At 35.0% G+C, this 21731-nt stretch overlaps 1 protein-coding gene across 7 annotated transcripts in view; it reads right to left on the bottom strand.

Moving 5' to 3' along the window:
- The window catches only part of PPP1R12A (protein phosphatase 1 regulatory subunit 12A), a 141498-nt gene that overhangs the window by 78936 nt on the left and 40831 nt on the right, over window positions 1-21731 (bottom strand). For all 7 annotated transcript variants that reach the window (XM_037042818.1, XM_037042814.1, XM_037042813.1 and 4 more), the window contains exon 2: window positions 17130-17260. In XM_037042818.1, coding sequence (XP_036898713.1) covers window positions 17130-17260 — 131 coding nt within the window. The remainder of the gene's footprint in view (window positions 1-17129; window positions 17261-21731) is intronic.

The raw sequence follows: 21731 nt of genomic DNA, 5'->3' as shown, positions 1-21731 counted from the left end.
CAGGAAGTATGGATGGCTAGACAGGGCCAGGTTAATTTCTCTGAGTGTAACTGAAATACCTGATTGTCCTTATACTGGGTTGGCCAAAAAGTTCATTTGGTGTTTTCCATAAGATGGTTCTACTAGCACTTAACTATGTTTAACTTCATTCAAAACAATTTTATTAGACTGTATTGTGACAGCTGTCACGTCAGCATCCATTTTTAAAAAAAAACATCAAAATTGATGAGTTTCTGGGTAGCCATTTTAACATTGAAGACGGACGAAAATACATACTTTTGGTGTGTTATGCTTTATTATTTTAATATATATTTTATTGATTATGCCATTACAGTTGTCCATTTCCCCCTTCATTCCCCTCCACTCTGCACCCCCCCATATTCTCCCCCTTTAGTTCATTTCATGTGTCATAAGTTCTTTAGCTTCTACATTTCCCACTACTCTTGCCCTCCCCCATCTATTTTCTCCCCAATTGTCTATGCTACTATTTCCTGTATCTTCACTCCCCTTCTCCTCCTCCCACTCCCCTGCTGCTAACCCTCCATGTGATCTCCATTTATGTGGCTCTGCTCCTGATCTAGCTGTCCACTTAGTTTGCCTTTGTTTTAGGTGTGGTTGTTAATAACTATGAGTTTGCTGTCCTTGCTTTATTATTTTAAGAAAGGTTAAAAATGCAACTGAAATGCAAAAAAAGATTTGTACAGTATATGGAGAANACTCTTGCCCTCCCCCATCTATTTTCTCCCCAATTGTCTATGCTACTATTTCCTGTATCTTCTCCCCCTCGCTCCTCCTCCCACTCCCCTGCTGCTAACCCTCCATGTGATCTCCATTTATGTGGCTCTGCTCCTGATCTAGCTGTCCACTTAGTTTGCCTTTGTTTTAGGTGTGGTTGTTAATAACTATGAGTTTGCTGTCCTTGCTTTATTATTTTAAGAAAGGTTAAAAATGCAACTGAAATGCAAAAAAAGATTTGTACAGTATATGGAGAAGGTGCGGTGACTGATGGAACGCGTCAAAAGTGGTTTATGAAGTTTTGTGCTAGAGATTTCTTGCTGTAGAATGCTCTCCATGGTCAGATACTCCAGCTGAGGTTGACCAGCAATAGACCAGCGGTAGAGCAGCGATCAAATGGAAACATTGAGAACAATCAACATTCTACCATGTGGGAGATAACTGACATACTTAAAATATACAAATCAATAAAGTTATTGGTAAAAATGAAAAATGTGTCTTTCGTTTTATGGAAAAAGCTAAATGAACTTTTTGGAGGAAATGGATGAATTCCAGAGATACCTAGGAGACACTGTGAGATCAGCTGAATATGAGAAATGAGGGTAAAAAAAAGGTGTTTTAAGATAAATTAAAGTTCTTGACTTATATGATGTGGTAAATGGATAATGGTACTAATCAAAGATATACAAAGAAACTTGTTATTCTCTGCATCTAATAGATGTGTTGCAAATATTTTTTTCATATTGTCACTGAATTAAAAAACTTTTCTTATAAGTATTTTGTAATTTACTAAATCTTAAAGGTTTTATGAAGTCAGATTAGTAAATCTTTTGCTTTAAGAAGGCCTTTACCCATCTAACTATGGGTATCTATGTAGTGATGTAACTTTTAGAAACACATACACAGATACAGAGAGGAAAAGAAAAATGAAAGAATATACACTATAAAGTTAACAGAGATCATTAATAAGAGGTAGGATCAGGAGGGATTTGTATAAATTATGTGGTTTTTGTGTGTGTGTGAGAAGAACTTTTTTGCTACCCAAGGTTTTTGCAGCAGGTCTATTTTGTATATGCATATCAGACCACAAAATAGCGACCATATAATTTTGTAGCCTGGTATTTTTAAACTTAATAGTATGTTGTAAACATTTCTCCCTGTACAAAGTAATATTTCATTTTTTATGATTTTCATGGGACTTTCACAAACATAAGTCATAATTAATTGAGGTAACCTTTTCTGTTTTACAGTTTTGAAAAATGTAATATAAAACTAAATGAGAACATTTATATATTACATATAAGTAAATGAATATAAAGCAAAAAAAAGATGTAAGTGGAGTAAAAAACTGTGCTATGCTCTAAGAGAATATGAAAGTATTCTGCTAGGCAAAACCTTGGTAAGTACTAGATATGCACACATAAAACCACTTCTATTTTACTCAGGTATGGTATTAGAAATCATTCACAGGATATAAAGACAGAATAAAAAGAATACCTCAATGTAGCTGCAGTGCTTGTAGAAGAGGGAGCTATATGGGAAGCAGAGTCTCAAGAAAATACCAGGTCAAAGCCAAATACAGACAACCCAAAACTTATAAAAACAGGAAGGATGTTAAAAGAAAATAACAAAAGTTCTAAAACTACTGGCAGGAAGCAGGGCCAGAAGCAATCCCTTAGCTAAAAGTTTAGGTATATATATGCATGTATACAATTCAAAAACCTCTCCTGTACTCGAGAACTACTGTTTACAAATGTAAGTATATAAAAACATATATTAAAATAAATAAGGTCTTATTGTATTAATTCTTATCTACCATGAATAATCCAAAGAGCTATTCAAATGTTGGTTGGATGAAAAAAAGCATAAACATTTAAGTTCTGCAGACTTTGGGTTAGACTCCCATCTTTACCTGAACTGCTATGTAACATTCATTAACTTAAAACATCTGAAGCCTCATTTAAAGGTGACTTACCAGGCTGTGTGAAGTTTAAATGAGTCATCTCATGTAATGTCTAAGGTAATGCAAAATAAAACATATGTTATCTAGAATAACAGAAATTCACTTCGAGGGACCCCAGAGGTACTGAAAAACAGATGGGTAGATTTCCTTCACAGCAAACACACTGGGGTATTATAAACAGCTTAAGTGACTGATAATTAGAAAAAATATACTATATCTATTTTAGGATTTATTGGGAAACCCCCCCCAAAGATTTCTCATAGGAGTTCCAGAATGAATGTCAGATTATTGGGCTGTTTCTCAGACAGGTAACTTTTTCGATGCTTCAAGGTAAATGGTTAATGATTTCTTCAAGTAATGCGAAGGAGGGCAAAATTAGGATATGCCACTTAGGAAAAGACAACATTCTTTATGAATTGTGTAAGTGATAAATGGTAAACTACCAGGTTTATTGAGATTTATAATAATCTAGCAACTTTGAGTCAAAAATAATTTTGGATAAATTAATAGATCTCAAAATGGAGACATGATCCAAATGGGCTTTTACAATATTATTTAAAAATCTAATGAATGGTATAAAGTTGTTAACCAAGCCACTGAATGAAATTTGGATATGGTATTATTAAATAAACAGGTAGGATTCTATCCGCATTAGAATTACTGAGTGACCAGAGGCTTGGGGGAGGAAAGGGATTATTAAGTACAAATTGGTAGTTTACACAACAGTCATGGGGATGCAAAGTACAGCGTACGGAATTTAGTCAATAATATTGTAATAACTATGTATGATGCGCCAAGTGGGTACTAGACTTACCAGGATGCTCACTTTATAAGTTATATAAATGTTATATAAGTTCTATAACCATTACACTGTATACCTGAAACTAATATTGAATGTCAACTGTAATTTTAAAAAATTTAAAAAAAAGAATCACTCAGTGTCAATTCAATTTGCAAGACAAATTTTGACAGTCTTTGTTAATTATGTTGGATTCTGAGTTTTCACAAAAGTCACACTACAGATGAAACTGAGAAAGAGAAAGAATTTTCAAATTTCGACCTTTTAATCAAAAATCTGTCTTTAAATCAGAACCTGAAAAGCACAGTGATCAAAAGACAAGGGGAGCCCTGGATTGTATGGCTCAGTGGACTGAGCATGGGCCTGCGAACCAAAGGGTCACTGGTTGATTCCCAGTCAGGGCACATGCCTGGGTTGTGGGCCAGGTCCCCAGGTGAGGGCACACAAGAGGCAACCACACATTGATGTTTCTCTCCTCTTTTTTCCCTTCTGTCTAAAAATAAAAAAATCCTTTTAAAAAAAAGTATTAAATAAAGACAAGAAGAAAGTAACTTCAGAACTGAATATATTTAATGTCTAAATTTAATGAATACTGAGGTTCTTAGGTGCTGTAAGAAAATTAATATCAAGAAGTAATTTTATACAATATATGAATGTTTCACATATTCAATATATGAATTTTTAAAACTTAGAAAGTGAGTATGGCCTTAAAAAAAAGGGAATTCTGTTGTATAGATGAACCTTAAGACCATTATGCTAAGCAAAAAGAAGCCAGTCACAAAAGGACAAATACTTTTATGATTCCACTTACACTATCTAAAGTTGTCAAAATAATAAAAACAGAAAATTCAAAGGTGATTATCAAGGACTAAAGAGAGAAGAGAGGACAAATTAGTGTTTAGTGGGTACAGTTTTGATATTACGAGATGAAAAATTCTAGAGATCTGTTGTACAATGAATAAAGAACAGTACTGAGCGATACCCTTAATATGGTTAAGATGGAAAGTTAACATTATGTGTTTTTAATCATGACAAAAACATTTTCAAAATATCAGAAAATTAGCTGAATACCATTAAAATAGTTGTTTTTTTTGACAATCCAAATGAATTACTCAGCATTATCCAATGAGAAAGAAATTATGAAAACTAAGCAACCTGAACCTTTAAAAGTGGGTAAGCAGGACATTACTATTTTCTTTTGGAATTCTCTGAGAAACAAAAATTATAAAATAAGTAAAAATAATCTTATGCATCTTCAGTGAAATGCACTTTGCGATGTTATTTCTGAAGTTCTATACCACAATGAAAAATAGGGGAAAATAGTTGTAACAGTAAGAATCCAAAGAAAAGTTGACTTCAAAAGTCTCCTTAGAAACAGTCTTCTTTTCTTTCAGCACTTGACAAGTATTATGCCACTTTCTTCTGGTTTCCAATTTCTGATCAGAAATTTGTCATTCAACCCACCATCCACCTCAGAGTATAGTTTCTTTCTCACTGCCTTCAAGGTTTTAAATTTATCTCTAGTTTTTCAGAGGTTTACATGTAGCATATCTTGGTGGGGACTGCTGTGGTTTATCCTATTTAGAATTCACTAAGCTTTTTGCATCTGTAGGTTTATACCTTTTGCTCAGTTTGGGAAAATTTTTGACCATCTTTTATTACTTCTTTAAATACTTTTCTAGCATGCCTTCTTTCTCCTTTTCTATTCAGACTCCAACAGTACAAATATTAGCTCTACATTACCATCCCACAAAACCCTGACACTCTGTTCATTTTATTTATCTATTTTCTCTGTTGCAATGATTTGGTAATTTCTGTTCTATGTCTCAGGTCACTAATTCTTTCTTCTCTCCCCTCCATTCTCTTGTTGAGGCTATCCACTGTATTTTTATTTATTTTGGTTATTGATTTCTGAAGTTCTAAAATTTCCATTTGGTTCTTCCTAATATCTTCCACTTCTCTGCAGACTTTCTATTATGTTTTTAGCTGAGACTTATTTTTTCATTTAATTTGGGGATGGTTGTAATTGCCTGTTGAAGCATTCTGATGGTATCTTGCTGACAGTCTTTGTCAGATAATTTTAAGATTAATATTGTTGTTGTAGCAATGTTAGTCTCTGCTGATTACCTTCCATTTAATTTGAAAATTCCTTGGTATAACGATTGATGTCCAATTGAAATCTGAACACTTTGGCTGTGTTACAACTCTAGATCTTGCTTCAATCTTATATGTCAGTTGGCTTTGCCTGGCCCTGATCTAGCAGAGAAAGGTGGGGATGTAAGTCCAGGTTCCCCACTCAGTCTACAGTGATACCAGAGATGGGGCAGCTCCTTGTTACTTCTGGCTTCTTTCCAAACCTACACTGATACCTCCTACTGAAAAGGATATCAGTGTCCCACTACTACTCATCATAGCTTCCACTGACACCATCAAGGAAGGGAGGCAGGGCTCTACTGCTCGGTGGTAGTGGTGAAAAGTAATCACTGTACACTAGGTCTCCTTAGACATCACCCCAGGAGGAAGGAGTAAGAGTTCCTCCTTACTGGCAGGTGGGGGTGGATGTCCAGGCTTTCCACATGGTCTCTGCTGTAAGCAGGGGGAGGGCTAGTTAACCATCTGATGGGGATAAAAGTCTTGTTCAGCTTTGTGTCTAGACTAATTTGACATCACTACAGTGTGGGCATTGGGGTACGATATTAAACCCAGTCAGGGTGGAAGTCTATGCTCCCTATGTGGCCTTTGCTGGTCAATGTATGTGGGTGGGACTAATAGTTTTTTCCATAATGCAAGGCTGGAGTAGTTGATACTATTATTTTTAAGTTTTCTGCCTTGCATGGTGCTCTTCTCCCAGTATTTGGCTAAAGAGATCAGGCTTTTGTTGGGACTTTTTGGTCTGTATCCATTGGTGCTTTGGGTTACCAGCTTCGCTGGCACCAGGTATGGTAAGGCAGAGAAAGAGAGAGACAGACAGAGACAGAGAGAGAAAGAAAGCAAACGCCATAAAACTCACCCCTGTGTCATTCTCCGGATCTTGAGATTCCCTAGCTGCTCTGCTTTCTTCACTCCACCTTTTAAATTTACCTTATGCTTATAGATAATGTTTAGGGTTTTTAGTTGTACTTAGCAAGAGAATAGGGCAAAGCATATCTATTCTATTTGCCTACAGGCAGAAATATTCTCTTCTATTTTTAATTGTCAAGAAATTGCTTAATCCTTTCACCCTTTTGACCCAGCCTTCCTACCCCTTCTCTTCTGACAGCTTTGAGTCTGTTTCTATTTTGCTTATTAGTTTATTTTGTTCATTATATTCCACAAAAAAGTGAAATCTTATAGTATTTGTCTCTCTCTGACTTATTTCACTGAGCATTATACTCTCCAAGATTAAGCAAAAAAGAAACAGGAGCAGCAACAAAAAACTCATAGACAGACAACAGAATGGTCATTACCAGAAGAAAACAGGGGTGGGAAGAGGCAGGAGAGGTTAAACGGGGGATAAATGGTGATGGAAAGAGATATGACATGGGGGGAACACAGTACAATCTACATAAAATGTATTACAGAATTGTACACTTTAAAAAATATATTGTATTGATTATGCCATTACAGTTGTCCCATTCCCCCCCTTCATTCCCCTCCACCCTGCACATCCCCTTCCCCACCATCCCCCTCATTAGTTTATGTCCATGTGTCACAAGTTTAGATTCTATATTTCCCATACTATTCTCACCCTTCCCCCTGTATATTTTCTACCTACCATCTATGCTACTTATTCTCTGTACTTTCTCCCCCCTTGTTGCTAACCCTCCATGTTGCTAACCCTCCATGTGATCTCCATTTCTGTGGCTCTGCTCCTGATCTAGCTGTCCACTTACTTTGCTTTTGTTTTAGGTGTGGTTGTTAATAACTGTGAGTTTGTTGTCCATCCACTGTTCATTTTTATCATCTTCTTTTTCTTAGATAAGTCCCTTTAACTTTTCATATAACAAGGGCTTGGTGATAATGAACTCCTTGAACTTGACCTTATCTGAGAAGCACTTTATCTGCCCTTCCACTCTAAATGAAAGCTTTGCTGGACAGAGCAATCTTGGATGTAGGTCCTTGCCTTTCATGACTTGGAATACTTCTTTCCAGCTCCTTCTTGCCTGTAAGGTGATCTTTTGAGAAATCAGCTGACAGTCTGATGGGAACTCTTTTGTAGGTGACTGTCCCCTTATCTCTTGCTGCTTCTAGGATTCTCTCCTTCATTTTAATCTTGGCTAATGTAATTATGATGTGCCTTGGTGTGTTCCTTTCTTGGGTCCACCTTCTTTGGAACTCTGAGCTTCCTAGACTTTCTGGAAGTCTATTGCCTTTGCCAGATTGGGGAAGTTCTCTTTTATTTTTTTGTTCAAATAAGTTTTCCACTCTTTGCTGTTCCTCTACTCCTTCTCGTACCGCTATAATTCGGATGTTGGAATGTTTAAAGATGTCCTGGAGGTTCCTAAGCCTCTCCTCATTTTGTTGAATTCTTGTTTCTTCATTCTTTTCTGTTTGGTCATTTTTTTCTTCCTTCTGGTCTACTCCATTGATTTGAGTCCCAGTTTTCTTCCCATCACTATTGGTTCCCTGTGCATTTCCCCTCGTTTCACTTAGTTTACCCTTCATTTGTTCCTCTAATTTGTGACTAAAACCAACCAGTTCTATGAGCATCCTGATCATCAGTGTTTTGAACTGTGCATCTGATAGGTTGGCTATCTCTTGGTTGCTTAGAAGAACTGGCTCTGGGGCTTTGAGTTGTTCTTCTGCTTGAGCCATAATGTTTTGGTCTGTCCATGCCTGTTACGTATGAGGGGGTGGTAAGCCTTAGGTGTTCACCAGGGCGGGGCCACCCAGTTGCTGGGTTGTGATGCTCTATGTGGTGGCGGGGTCAGAGAGGGACAATGGCGTTTGTTCCGCTCTCTCTCGGATTTCAGTCCCCTCTGCTGCTTCCCGCAAATAAATTGGTCCCATCTTGTGCTGGTTCCTGTGTGTGTGGGCTTGTGCACCCTCCAGGACCCTGTGGATCTTTCCAACGAACTCTCTGTGAGCCCGAGAGCCTCTCTTGGCACCTCAACTCCTGAAAGTTTTTCCAATTGGTGCTTTTAGGCTTTAATTCCCGTCTTTGGGGCCCTGGTTTGCATGGTCTGTCTTACTGCCTGCTCTTTTGCCTGGTTTATCTGAGTGTGAATGTGTGACCACAGTCAGCCAGCTGCCTTGCGCCCTCACTGGGTCCACCCATTGCCACCCCACACCTGGGATCTGCCACCTGCACACCTGGGTTGGTTGGGCCACTTTTTCTTGCGTGACCCCTTTCCGCCAGCCGATGACTCCGCCCCTTTTACCGGTCTGGCTGAATGGTTCGTTGTTGTTGGACTTCTGTACAGTTCAATTTTCTGTTTGTTTTGGCTGTGTTTTTGTCAGCAAATCTTTGTTGTCTTTAAACTTGGTTGGGTGAGGAGGCACAGTGTTTCCACATGCCTCCATGTTGGCCAGAAGTAGAGAATTGTATACTTTAAACCTCTATAATTTTATTAACCAAATGTAACCCCAATAAATTTTAAAAATTTGCAAAGTTTACAACATTACCAATTTTTAACTTTTAATCAATTTCAATTTATGAAAACTCAAAGGTAGAAGTCTTATTTTTATATATAAATCATATTTTTCATATAATTGTTAGTAGGCCTGACAATGGCCAAATTTAAATTTCTGACACCATGATTCCACAATTATGCTACAGATATAATAAATTATGCCCAAAAAGGCCAGATTAATACTTGTGAGAGAAATGAGTCTATATGTAAAACTTATTTCCAATTGTCTAGGCACCTGAGTTGTCATTTGTAAACAAATTCAAAATGTGGGGAAGTATTTTAATTTCTCTCTTCTCTTGGCAAGGCCACCTTTAAATATAAAAAATCCCGAAGGTTCTATCTTCAGCATTTCCAATTTCTTTCAATTATTCCCCAGAACAGTGACTATACTTTTTTTATCGTATACTACCTCCTGGTAACACACATTTATTAATTAAAATCTATTACTTTATTACTTTAGTACTGCAGCTCCCAATTCCCAGAGGCAAAAATCCTACTTATTGTGTAATAATTCTAAGATGTACATTTCCCTAACATTTTAATATCACTGAAATCTTCTACAGTCATTAAGCTCTTATAAATGAGGATACTGGCCAGGTAGCAGACAAGACATAGTTTTCGATATCTGTCCTCATGTGACCCTGGTCACAACTAGCCATATATTTTTTTCATTTTGACTCACATGCATTGTTTGTTGAGCTTAACTGTTGTTCAAAATGTTTTCTTGGATTTTGTCTGAAACTCTTTCATTGATACTTTATAGTAGTATCAAAAAGCACCAATATTCAAACTTGTACAACAGTCAGTTGACTGGAGTGTTATCCTGTACACCAACAATGTTCTGGGTTCAATCCCTGGTCAGGGCACATACCTATATAGCAGGTTTGATCCCCTGTTGAGAACTGACTGATGTTTCTCTCTCCTCTCTCTCCCTACCCCTCTCTCTAAAATCAATAAAAATATTGTAGGGTGAGGATTAAAAAAAAAATTGCAGAATGCGTATCAGTGGCTTAGAAAGAAATCCCAAGGGGTAGCAGCAGAATACTCTTAAGCAACATGACATCAGTGATATTAAACTGCCCAGAGAATGTGTTTTTTTAAAAAAAACCTAGGTGATTAAAAAGTTAAAAGAACACTATCACAATTTGATTATTTTAACCCTTGAGTTGGTAATAAAATATTAGCCCTATGTTATAAAGATGGCACCCTAGATCTGATGAAATCCAGTACATGTGTTATAAACATATCCAAAACATTCCTAGTTTCCTACCGCAACATTACCATCTCAAATTAGGCCTATCTAAGTCCATGTTCTATTACACCATCTCCTCTGCTTCCCTCTATCTTGCTCCTTAGATCCCTTAATAAGTTTAATAGCATCATATTCCCAAGTACAAAGGTTAGAAAGAAGAGCAGATAGTGCAGTGGCTGTAGTACAGACATGAAAAGTTAGAATGTACAGGTTCAAATCCTAGCTCTGCCATTTACTGTGTGATTTCTCTCTCTGACTCAGTTTTCTCATCTACAAAATAAGAATTATAATATAGGCCTGCCATCAGTCATTCAAAAATGTAAAATCTTTTAGAAAGATAACATTATAGATTATTCAATAACTCCACTGAGTCTGAGGCAGCACTTTATAACTCGACACATTAATACTGTATTTTGCCGTGTATAATGCGCACCCATGTTTTTGTGCACATTATACGTGGATTATATCCACAGTGTGTAATCATTACAACCATGTATTGTGTGCATTCTTACTTACCTCTCTTAAAAATGTGGGCAAAAAGTGGGAATTATACATGGCAAAATATGGTATTACTGCAAAAAATTTATTTCCAGTAAGTAGGATAAACAAAGACTTCCCACTCTCATCTGCTATTCTCTCCCTATTCCACTAATGTTGCTCTCCCTGAAAAAAACTTCAGCTCCAAAGAAGCCTTTTTATCTAATACAATCAGAACAAGTATTTGCTTGGTTAAGCAGAAAAGCTGATTAAAATAGAGAATCATGAAACAGAATACATATATGAAAATAAATAAACAAAAATAAGACATTTATTTCAACATAAAAGACACTGGAGGATGTCTACAGTGACTTAATTCCATGCTGCTGCCTTTCAGCATAAGCCATACCCATAACACACTGTCTAGGACTTCAAGCTGTCTTTAAAGTCAAAGAAAAACTAGAAGTAAATAGAAAAGCTATCTAGGTATCTTTTCTTTCAGTCTTTCAGTTGTTGCACTCACATCTAATAAACAGCAATTTCATGTTTAGGGCTTTGCCTTTATTGAGTCTTTCCAAAGTGTTTAATATAGCTATAGCAACAGTTTTCTCTTTTTGTACCGTTTTATCAGTTTGGGGCAATCTGATTAAATTAAACAATCACTAATAAGTTTGACGGGTATTAGCAGGCTAAAACACACACAACTAACTTTTGGTAGTCTTATAATTCAGTTGCTGGAAATGAAGGTGAGTGAGTTCAGCAGAAGTAGTTTATTGGCTTCAGTGTTCAGTTAACAACTTTATGGGAATCATTCAATATGTTTTAACAAAGAAAGGACAAATGTTAATTAGTCAATATGACAGGAGCCAGCTAAGAGCTTTACACACATTATTTCTCATTCATGAATAATGTGACTTTACTCAAGCAGCTCTTCACACCCAGAGGCAAAAACTCTATTCATTATTTAGTACTGTTGTTTTCTTTAGAATCTTTCTCTGATCAGACTAAATAGAAATAACTCTTCCTCAGTGTTATTTGTTCACTCATCTCTTGGTCCTTCTTTAGTATCTAATGTTAGTTAACTGACTTCATACTTATCTGTAAACTTGAAGATTACAGAGATTATGTTGCACGCAGTCACTTTTCATTCCATAATGCCTGACACTACTGTAGGAGGCAGCTGTGTTAAAATGGACAGAACATAAAAATTTGAGTCTTGAGAATGAGGACCCAGTTCTGACTATGAAATAGAAATAATAGTGAATATTGCCACAAAGTTGTTTAAAAAAAATGGAGTAAGAATGTATATGAGAATATCATGTTTATAGTTTTAGACACATATACCTAATTGTCATTATAGCAAGATATAAGTATCTCTCAAATAAAATTTTACTATTTTCATAGGAGCTTTGATTTAGTTTTACTTTCTAAGACTTTCAATCAAAATACATGGTCTGTTTTATACTAACAAAGTATCCTTCAAAAAGTATCCCTTGCTAAAGAACAGCAAAATTCATGGATCTGCCAACTCTTCTTGGCATATCAAAGTATAATTATGACAAATGACTGCATTTCATCTCCGCTCTGCTCATTTAGTTAGTCCTGAGACAAAATTACAATAATCTGGGATAAACAAGAGCTTACTGTTTTGCACTAAATGTAGTGCAAAATTTGCATTATGCAAAATTCTTCAGAAATTGCATTATGAAGAATAAGTAATTTAGCTAACATTTACTGAATATTAAGTATGTGCCACATATTCTGCCAAGTGTCTCATATATATTATCTCATTTAATCTTCAAAATAATCTTATAAAGTACGGATAAGTATTAACAATTCCATTTTATAGACAAGGAAGCAGAGGTTCAAAAAAGCTGGTAATTTGTTCAAAGTTAACCATAATTATTTGGCAAAGTTAAAATTTAAATAGAGTTGCCTGATTCCTGAGGTTGAAATCAGCATTATAACGTTTCTCATTGGCAAGGTAAAGTTTGTACAGTTCTTAAAGTGATAAGAATTTCTGATTCTTTTACCAAAAATAACAATAGTATTTCATTCCAGACAGAAGAATCAGCAGGTTCAGACTATGAAGCAAGATGTCTAAGTTTGTTTAAGGCTAAGCAAAGGGACCAGACCAGAATGACTAAACGAAGAGAGCCTGGACAAGAGTAAATGAAGTCAGAAAGGTGACAAAGGCCCACACAATAGCCTTGTAGGCCACCAGAACTCTGGCTTCCACCCTGAAGGCATTATGAATCTCTAGGAGGGCTCTGAGTAAAAATATGTTATCCCACTTAAAATATTTTTAAAAGATCATTCTGGCTGCTATATGGAAAAAACATGGGGAGAGGAAGATGATTATGGTTAGAATTATTCCAACTGCAATAATTCCAGTGAAAAACAACAGTATCCAGGATCAGGGAGAAATGAAAATGGAGATGAAAAACAGTTACATATTGGATATATTTTGAAGGACAAGTCATGAAAAATCTTGAGGATACTGTCGGATGATTATGGAATAAAGGTTAAAATGAAGAAAAGCCAAGCTACAAATAAGCTACCACAAATATTTAAAAGTTTTCATACCCTTAATTAGTTGGTTCTTTAATGATTAAGTGACAAAGCTAATAAAACTCTCCCCAAGCTGTAAATAAAACCACGAAAATGCCACTGAATGTAATTCCACCAGCACTTCAAAATGACATGAAATCCTTAACAGTGGTGCCTTTAAAACTAGTTCAAACAACAAGAAAATTATAGTAAGTATACTAATTAATCAATATTCTATATTCTATATACTATGAAGCTATATAACATTAATACAGGACTAGTTATAACATTAACACTAATACAGGATTAGTTTTCTCCACTACTGGAAAATTGTATGGCTAGCACTAAAGCAACTCAAGCATTCTTTAAACATCTATAGTGGAGGCCTAAAAAAGAAAGGTGGTGATGAAATTAAAATACAAAAAGATTATATCAGACTAACACTCACATCAATAACCAAAACATTAATAAAGCAAGAACAAGAATACAAAAAACAAACAAACAAACAAAAATCCCTTCCAAGGCTAAAACTGCACTCATTCCAACAGGCAGCATTCACCAGTCAATCAATAGGCACAGGCTGAATAAACTACACAATGGAGTACTAAATTTGAAAAGAATGATGAGAAATATCTCCATCTTCCACTACATAGTATTCTTCATAATAAACTGTAAAGTGAAAAGAACAAAGTAGAGAAATGTGTGTATAATGTTCTACCATTTATCCACAAAGGACGAGCAATACTTATGCACCTCCTTTCTCCCCTGCCCAAAACCCAACCAAACCAACCAACAAAACTTCAAACTGCTTTTAGTAATCATATTGTTGCTGTTGGTGATGGTGCTATTATTGTTATAAGCAGCATAATGTATGTGTAATATATGATGAAACAAATAGTAATTGTTAATCTTATTGTTCCTGGCAATGAAGTGAGAGAAAAAGGAAATACTGATACAAGAGGGAGAAATTAACGAAAAACATCTTGTTGCCGAATCTGAATTGGAAAAAATCAACAGTAACAACAAGCACTTCTAGCACCCGTTATTAGGAAGGAGCTCCACGGTAAAAATGTAAATCCAGACCAGGGCAGGAAATGTAAAAGATGTCTGGAACATCTTATAATACTAAGTACGAGGAAGGTGTTAAAATTCACTCTTTTTGGTCATGTCTCAAAGACACAGAAGTCATATGAAGAGAGTTTTAATAACCAAAGATGGTATAATACACCAATCAATAAGGATAATATAACTTCAGTGGATTTAAACACATTAAGTGTGTTCAAACACAGAACTCCTGAAGTTACTCAGACCTCAAAAGAACAATCAGTTCTTTCTGAAGGTAACTAGTGAACCAATTTATTATTGTAAAAATCATTATATGGAGGGGAGGGAAATAATAATATATTCTGTTGGTCCTATAAAACTTGTCCCCAGTGGTAACGGAACAGCAGATATGAGAAAGTTTCTTTTACAAAATATTCCAGCTAATTAATACAAAAACAACAAAATTAAAATGCTGCCATTTTTCTTCAGTCAGAAGACTTGACTGTCAATGTCCTGCATAGAGTAATTACATCAATAATCCAGTTATCATTTATAGTCAGAGAGCTATAACTAACTGTTTGAAATTGGAACAATAAACTGAATAAATGGTTTCTTAGGCTCCACAGTTATTTGCCTTTCCTAGTTAAGCTAGAAAGTCATACTATTCAACTTTACTTCTATTCCATAACCCAGTGACATCAACATTGTAATTTTTAGGGAAGAATACCTGATGTGACAGTGAGAATTTTATACTTCCTATATTAGTTTGCTAGTGCTACCAAAATAGCACAGATTAAATGCTTAAACAATGATCTTATCATAGTTCTAGATACCAGAAGTTCAATAAAGTGTTACAAGTTTGGTTTCTTCTGAGACTTCTCCCCGTGGCTTGCAGACGGCTGTCTTCACACAGTGTCCTCTGATGGTTTTTTATCTCTGTCTTCACATTCCTAGTGACTCTTTTGGTGTCTAAATTTCTTCTTCTTATAAGGATAGTAAGGATTAGTAAAACTTGATTAGAGTCCACCCTAGAGGTCTCACTTTAACTTACTTGTGTCTTTAAAAGCTCCATTTCTACAGTCACCTTTCAAGGTTCTGGGGGTTAATGTTTAACTTCTAAATTTTATAGGGACACAATTCGATCCACAACACTGTCAATTCAGCACACCAAAGGAAGATAATAATGTTAATGCACACATTTCAAAACTTAACCCATCAATATTTAGTAAAACAATGCATATGTTGAACATTAACATGATACTCCCTAAGTTGCCTCATTTATACTTCTAATCCACTCTGAGGAAGGGGCATTACGAGGGTCTATTCAAGGAACATGTATGAAGGACTCATGGACATGGAAAACGGGGTGGGGGCTGACAGAGCAGGGAAGAGCAATGGGATAAGAATGGAAACTGTAATAGAACAATTAAATTTTTTTAAAAATCTATATTTTTAGTTTCCCCTAAGACTTCTATTTTATTCAAAGCAGGGAGAGATTGAGGGTAATTATCTTGGTAATTATCTTGGTAATTATATTGAGCCAGAATATGAAGAACTATCATTCATTTCTATACACTCGGCTTCTGCTAGGTTATAACACCAGATATGAAATTGTTAAAATGTCTAGAAACTAAACTGTAATCTCATATTCTTTATTCTACAATCTCCAGAGGAGGTCAAAAATTTAGAACTCACTGTATCCTAATTAGCCTCAAATTTTTAGAGTAAACTCTCCATTTCATTGTTTCAGCTCTCATTTCAACAGGGATAATTAGCACTATTCTGTGCGTAACACAACTGATAGGTTAAAGTCCATGATGAATCAGTCAGGAATACCAGAAAGGTTTCTAAAACAAGTGGCTCTTAGAAAATCAACATCTGAAGAGTTTGGTAGGAACTGATCAAGTAAAGAAATGAGGCAAATGAACCACTATGTGCAAAGAAACAATGATGTGAACCAGCAGGGAATGTTAGGGAACCAAAAGTAGCCCAGTATTGACATAATGAAAAAATGTGAAAAGCAATATGAGAAACAAGAGCTAGGAAGGTGCCAGATTATTTCCAAATAATCATATTATTTCATAAATAATATTAATCATAGAGGCTAAGTAGCTTGACCAAGAGCACAAAGCTAGTAAATGGAGAACCAAGATTTGCAACAAAGTTAACTCCAAATACTTTACTTAGCAGAGCGACACAATTTTCCTAGGTTATTCCTGGTTTATAACGATCGTCTCTACATTATTATTAACAGGGCCCTTTTACTCTACAGATGCTCTGATTTGGAGGATATTTTCACCCTATCTCTTAAGCCACCATGCTGTATTTTCCTAGGCCCAAGAAAATTACGAACGGTTTCATTAACTTCTCACACTCGTTAGTGAAATTAATTGCTGAAAGAGACAATGTTGATAAAAATAATCATGCATTTGTAAAAGTTTGAGGGTATCATCACTTTAACAAATAATATCTATTATCTGCTTTCTCATATGCGCCCAACTAGGTACTACAACTGGCAACCTAAGCATGTGCCCTGACCAGGAATTGAACACATGACCTTTTGGTTTATAGGAGGAGGCTACAACCAGCTGAATCACACCAGCCAGGGCTCACTCATTTACCTATAATGACAATATCTGTAAAATCTCAGGTCTCTAGAATGGTATTTCGATAAAAATAAACAGAGAACTGGCTTACTCTGCAATATCGAGATATCCACAGGAAGCAGCTGCATGTAGTGGTATCCAGCCTTCATTATCAGGTTGATTAATATTTGCTCCATTTTCTACCAGAAACTTCACCATATCAACATTGTCATCAATGCAAGCCTAAAAACACAAAAGATTACGAAAGATTTAAATCAACACTCCCAATAATATACCAATGAAATAAAATTACTATTTTGCAGCTTTTATAATATAAATATTTTCTGTAAATTAGTCTGTTGCTACTTTGATTGTACTGCCATCAAACAGGCCAATGTGTTAAGAATTTAAACTGCAGGAGTCCTTGCTTAGATACACATACAATAGTAGTGCATGTGACTAGACTATGCCAACACCACAAGGAAAACAAGTACATTTCATTAAAATGAAAACAATCAAAACTTTAAACACCAAAAATATCCTCTATAGTAATGGTTCTCAAAATGTGGTCTGCCGAGGGGAAGAGAGATCCTTTCAGGAAGCAGACATGGTCAAAACTATTTTCAAAATAATACTAAGATGGTACTTCCCCTTTTTACTGTGCTGACTGACACATGCACTTGAAGTACAAAAGCACAAATGGTAAAACTGTTGGCACCTTAGCACAAATTAAGGCTGTGACACACACACACAAAATCCACAAACAAAAAAAGCCCTTTAACTGTCACTGTCTTCGCTATGCACTCAACTTTTTTCAAAAGCTATTTTCATTTATGAGTGTCCTTTAGAAAGCAGTAAAAATCATGAGTTTTATTAAAATATCACCCTTAAATACACATCTTTTTAATATCCTATGGAACAAGATAGAATTATGCATGAACACTTATGAGTATGATTATTACCCTGACTAAAAGCACTTGTGCGGCAGCTAAGATGCAAGCTGAACCTGCCACTTTTCCATGCAATATAATTTTTACTTAAATGATAAACTACAGTTAGTTTAACTTGGATTTTTGACAGAAATTTTCTTTTTCTCTTTTCAAACCTTCACCTGAGGATATATTTATTGAATTTAGGGAGAGAGGAAGGGAAAGGAAAGGGGGCAGGGAGAGAGAGAAAGAAGAGAAACATCATTCAGTTGCCTTGCACACGTGCCCCGATCAGGGATTGGACCCGCAACCTTTTGGTGTATGGAAGGCTCCAACCAACTGAGCCACAGGCCAGGCAGAAATTTTCTCAAAAATGAAAAAAGTAAGCCTGTCATTTCAAGAAAAAAAAACAACTAACAGTATTTGTTGCCAATGATAAATTCAAGCTTTCAAAAGGAGCAAAAGAATTATTTTCATTTAAAAGTTGTTAATTCTGTAACATGGGTAAAGTACTGCTATTTTGAATGAATATTTAAGATCCTCAGTTTTAACATCTAGTATTTTAAAAATTAATACATACCACCTACAGAAACAAAAGCTCTTTTCAGTAATTTTTAAGAGTGTAAAGGGGTACTGAGATGAAAAAGTTTGAGAACCTCAGCCAATAGTAAATAAGGGAAATTTTATCAATGCTTACCTTGTGTCAAGTAGTATTAACAGGTCCTTTTTCTATTTTACTGATTTATATGCATTACCTCACCAAAAAACCTCATAAGAACAAGAATTTGGCTGCACTCCCACAGCACCATATATAATTCTTGGTGTATAGCAGAGGCTCAATAAATGAGTGAATGAACAAGAATATGAAGATTCAAAGAGATTAAGTAGTTTGGATAAGCCACACAGGGCAATTACAGAGCTGAGGTGGTAACATACATGTTCAGATTCCAAAAAACAAGCTCTTTCCACACGCTGCTTGCCAACATATTTCTCATTTATCTGTAATTTCTGCAATAGGCTATCATACACTGCAGGCATGTAAGTGTTTGTTGTATAAATAAAACCAATTTTCCTTTACCACAGAAGCAATTAGTATTTTCTTAGTTGGTGTCAAGGAAAGCACTAAGGACAAAGTATTTTATATCTAAAGTCAAAAAGCACTGACTGGGAATCAGAACTTCTGTCTCTAGGCTTTAGTTCTGACTCTGCCACAAAATTTGTGGCTATGGACAAGTAATTTTTGGGCTTTGGTGTCTTTATCTTTCAGGTGAAGGGAAGAACTTAAAATTCCCTAACAAGTTTAACATTATATAACCATAATTCTTCCTCTTGAAACAAGTTATAAGCAACCTTTAAGTATACAATGCTTGGGAAAAGAACAGTGTTTTTCAAGGAACAGTTTTTTAAAAATGAGTATAAGAGATTTGAGAACCATAGCTATCTAATAATGAAAGAAGAAATCACAATTTCATTGTATTAGAGAAAGTAGTTTATGTTATTTGAGATACCCAATAACTCACAATGGCTTGAAATAATAGACTATTTGTAAGCTAATTATTAATATTATTGAGAAAAGATACTCAATTCTATTCTCTTTTTCTCTCAACCTCTTTTAATTTCTATAGGCTGGCTCAAAGCAGTATTTTGATTTTTATCAACATAAAAATATAAAAATCTATTCAATAAATGTATCTAATATAAAAATGATTATTGGCTTTTTAGCAATGGAGAATGTCAAGCAAACAAGAAATGACTGTTTACAAAGGCACATGAGAAAATGTTCACAATGTATGTTCACAAGTTTTTTAAAAAGGATACAAAACAAGTTGCCTAATGAGTTCAATTTTACCAAAAATATGTACTCAAATCAACTAGAAGAATATATACTAAAGGTTAATAGTCATTAACATTGGTGATGAGAGTAATTTTTATTTTCTTCTTTACATTTCTGTAATATGAAGAAACAACCAAATTGCTATTGAAAGTATAAAATTCACTTAACCTTCAGAAAAGCATTCAAAAGCATCTGCTAAAGTTTTTGTAATTGATAAATAAATAGTATGGATTGTATGTACGTGCATGGGGGGGGCAGGGGAGATTCTATTCATATGTAATAGATTCCTATGCATCAAGGAAAAAAAAGAACATTAACCATAAAGAACAAACTACTGCTACCTACCTTCAACAACATGGATGACCCTCACAGACACAGAGATGAGTGCAAAAGGGCAGAGACAAAGGATACATACTGTAGGTTTCCAGTCAAAGCTAATCCCTGGTGGTAAAGATCAGAATCATAGTTAAATTTATGGGGGAATGCTTTAAGGGGCATGAGGAGCTTTCTGGAAGACTGGAAATGTTTTCTACCTGTCTGATTTTTTACTTAGACATATATATATTTAAAAATGTATGAGATGGTACACTTAAAGCTTTGTGTTTTATGTAGATTATACAATTTAAAAAGGAAAAGAAGGCTACAATGTATTGCCTCCAGTATAAGACATTTATCTTTTTCTAAATTGCACATGCAGGTCTTCCTTTAATTTCTATTCCCTGACTCCTAAAGCTCCATATATCAAATGGAATTCTTTCAACTGAGAATCTTAAAATATTATGAAAATTTTTTTCACTAATAATCCTCACATATTTTTAAGGCTAAATACCCCTAATTTCTTCAGCTACTTTCATATTATACAATATATACTAAAAATTATATATGCCAAGGCCCTGGGAATGTCTGGAGTTGTAAAGATCACACTAGAATACAGGAAACTAGTCCATAAATAACAATAATTTTACGTATAACGACATGATAGCAGAGAATAGAAATTTCTGGAATATCAGTGGGAACATTAAGAGATATTCTTATAACTAGGATGGTCCACACAGATCTCATTAAAAAGTACATATCTGAGCAAGGTCTGAAGATAACCTAGGAGTCACTGACTTAGAAAGTCAACTTGAGACGTAAACCAATTCAAAAAACTAAAATATATAAAATGTGTTTTTATATTATAGAGGGACTATTATCTTTCTTAGGAAGTTAAGTTCAAGGATGACCTTTGTTCCCCACACTTTTAAGGAAAAAGTTAAGAAGTATAATAACAAAAAGTTGAATAAAGAAGCTATTTAGTGCTGGCTCAAAGTAGAGAGATTCCATAGCTTAAAGACAGATTTGGGGTAGGGCATATGTATCGTAAAAAGTCATTATATTTCATTCCTAGAAAAGATAAAAACAAATGTATGTGGCAACTATGGAATTCAATTGAGTAAAAAAAATCACAATTACAAACTTAGCAGCATTTGAAATATATTCTAATACTGTTATATTCCTTTTCATAAAAGCAGTTTGGTTAAAAGTACAGACTCTAGAGCCAGACTAGGATTAATTCAGTTCTGCAATTTTCTAGATGAGTGTTACTGGGTAAAATGCTTAGAATGCTGTGTGCCAGTTTGCTCTGGAAAAGAGTAATAGTACTCACCTCAAATGTTTACTAAGAGAAATATATGAATTAATACATAAAGCACTTAAAAAGTAGTACCTGTCAAATAGTGTTACTATGTTTATATCAGTACATAAGACTTGTGCTACATCATCCATTTAAATTTCTTTTTTATATTCTTGTACATCTATAAATTTTAGAACAAAAATGGTGGAGAGTTGTCATGTATTCCTTTAAGTACCACTACTTTTTTAAATTTTTTTTTTATTTTTCAAGTATTAATAGTGATTGAATTGTAATTTATTTTTTTAAATATATTTTACTGATTATACCATTACAGTT

This window comes from Sturnira hondurensis, unplaced genomic scaffold (assembly GCF_014824575.4).
Source record: "Sturnira hondurensis isolate 20B ecotype Veracruz unplaced genomic scaffold, ASM1482457v3 Scaffold0003801, whole genome shotgun sequence".
NCBI lineage: Eukaryota > Metazoa > Chordata > Mammalia > Chiroptera > Phyllostomidae > Sturnira > Sturnira hondurensis.
The sequence above is the reverse complement of the archived record's forward strand: the minus strand, read 5'-3'. Positions and strand labels throughout refer to the sequence as shown.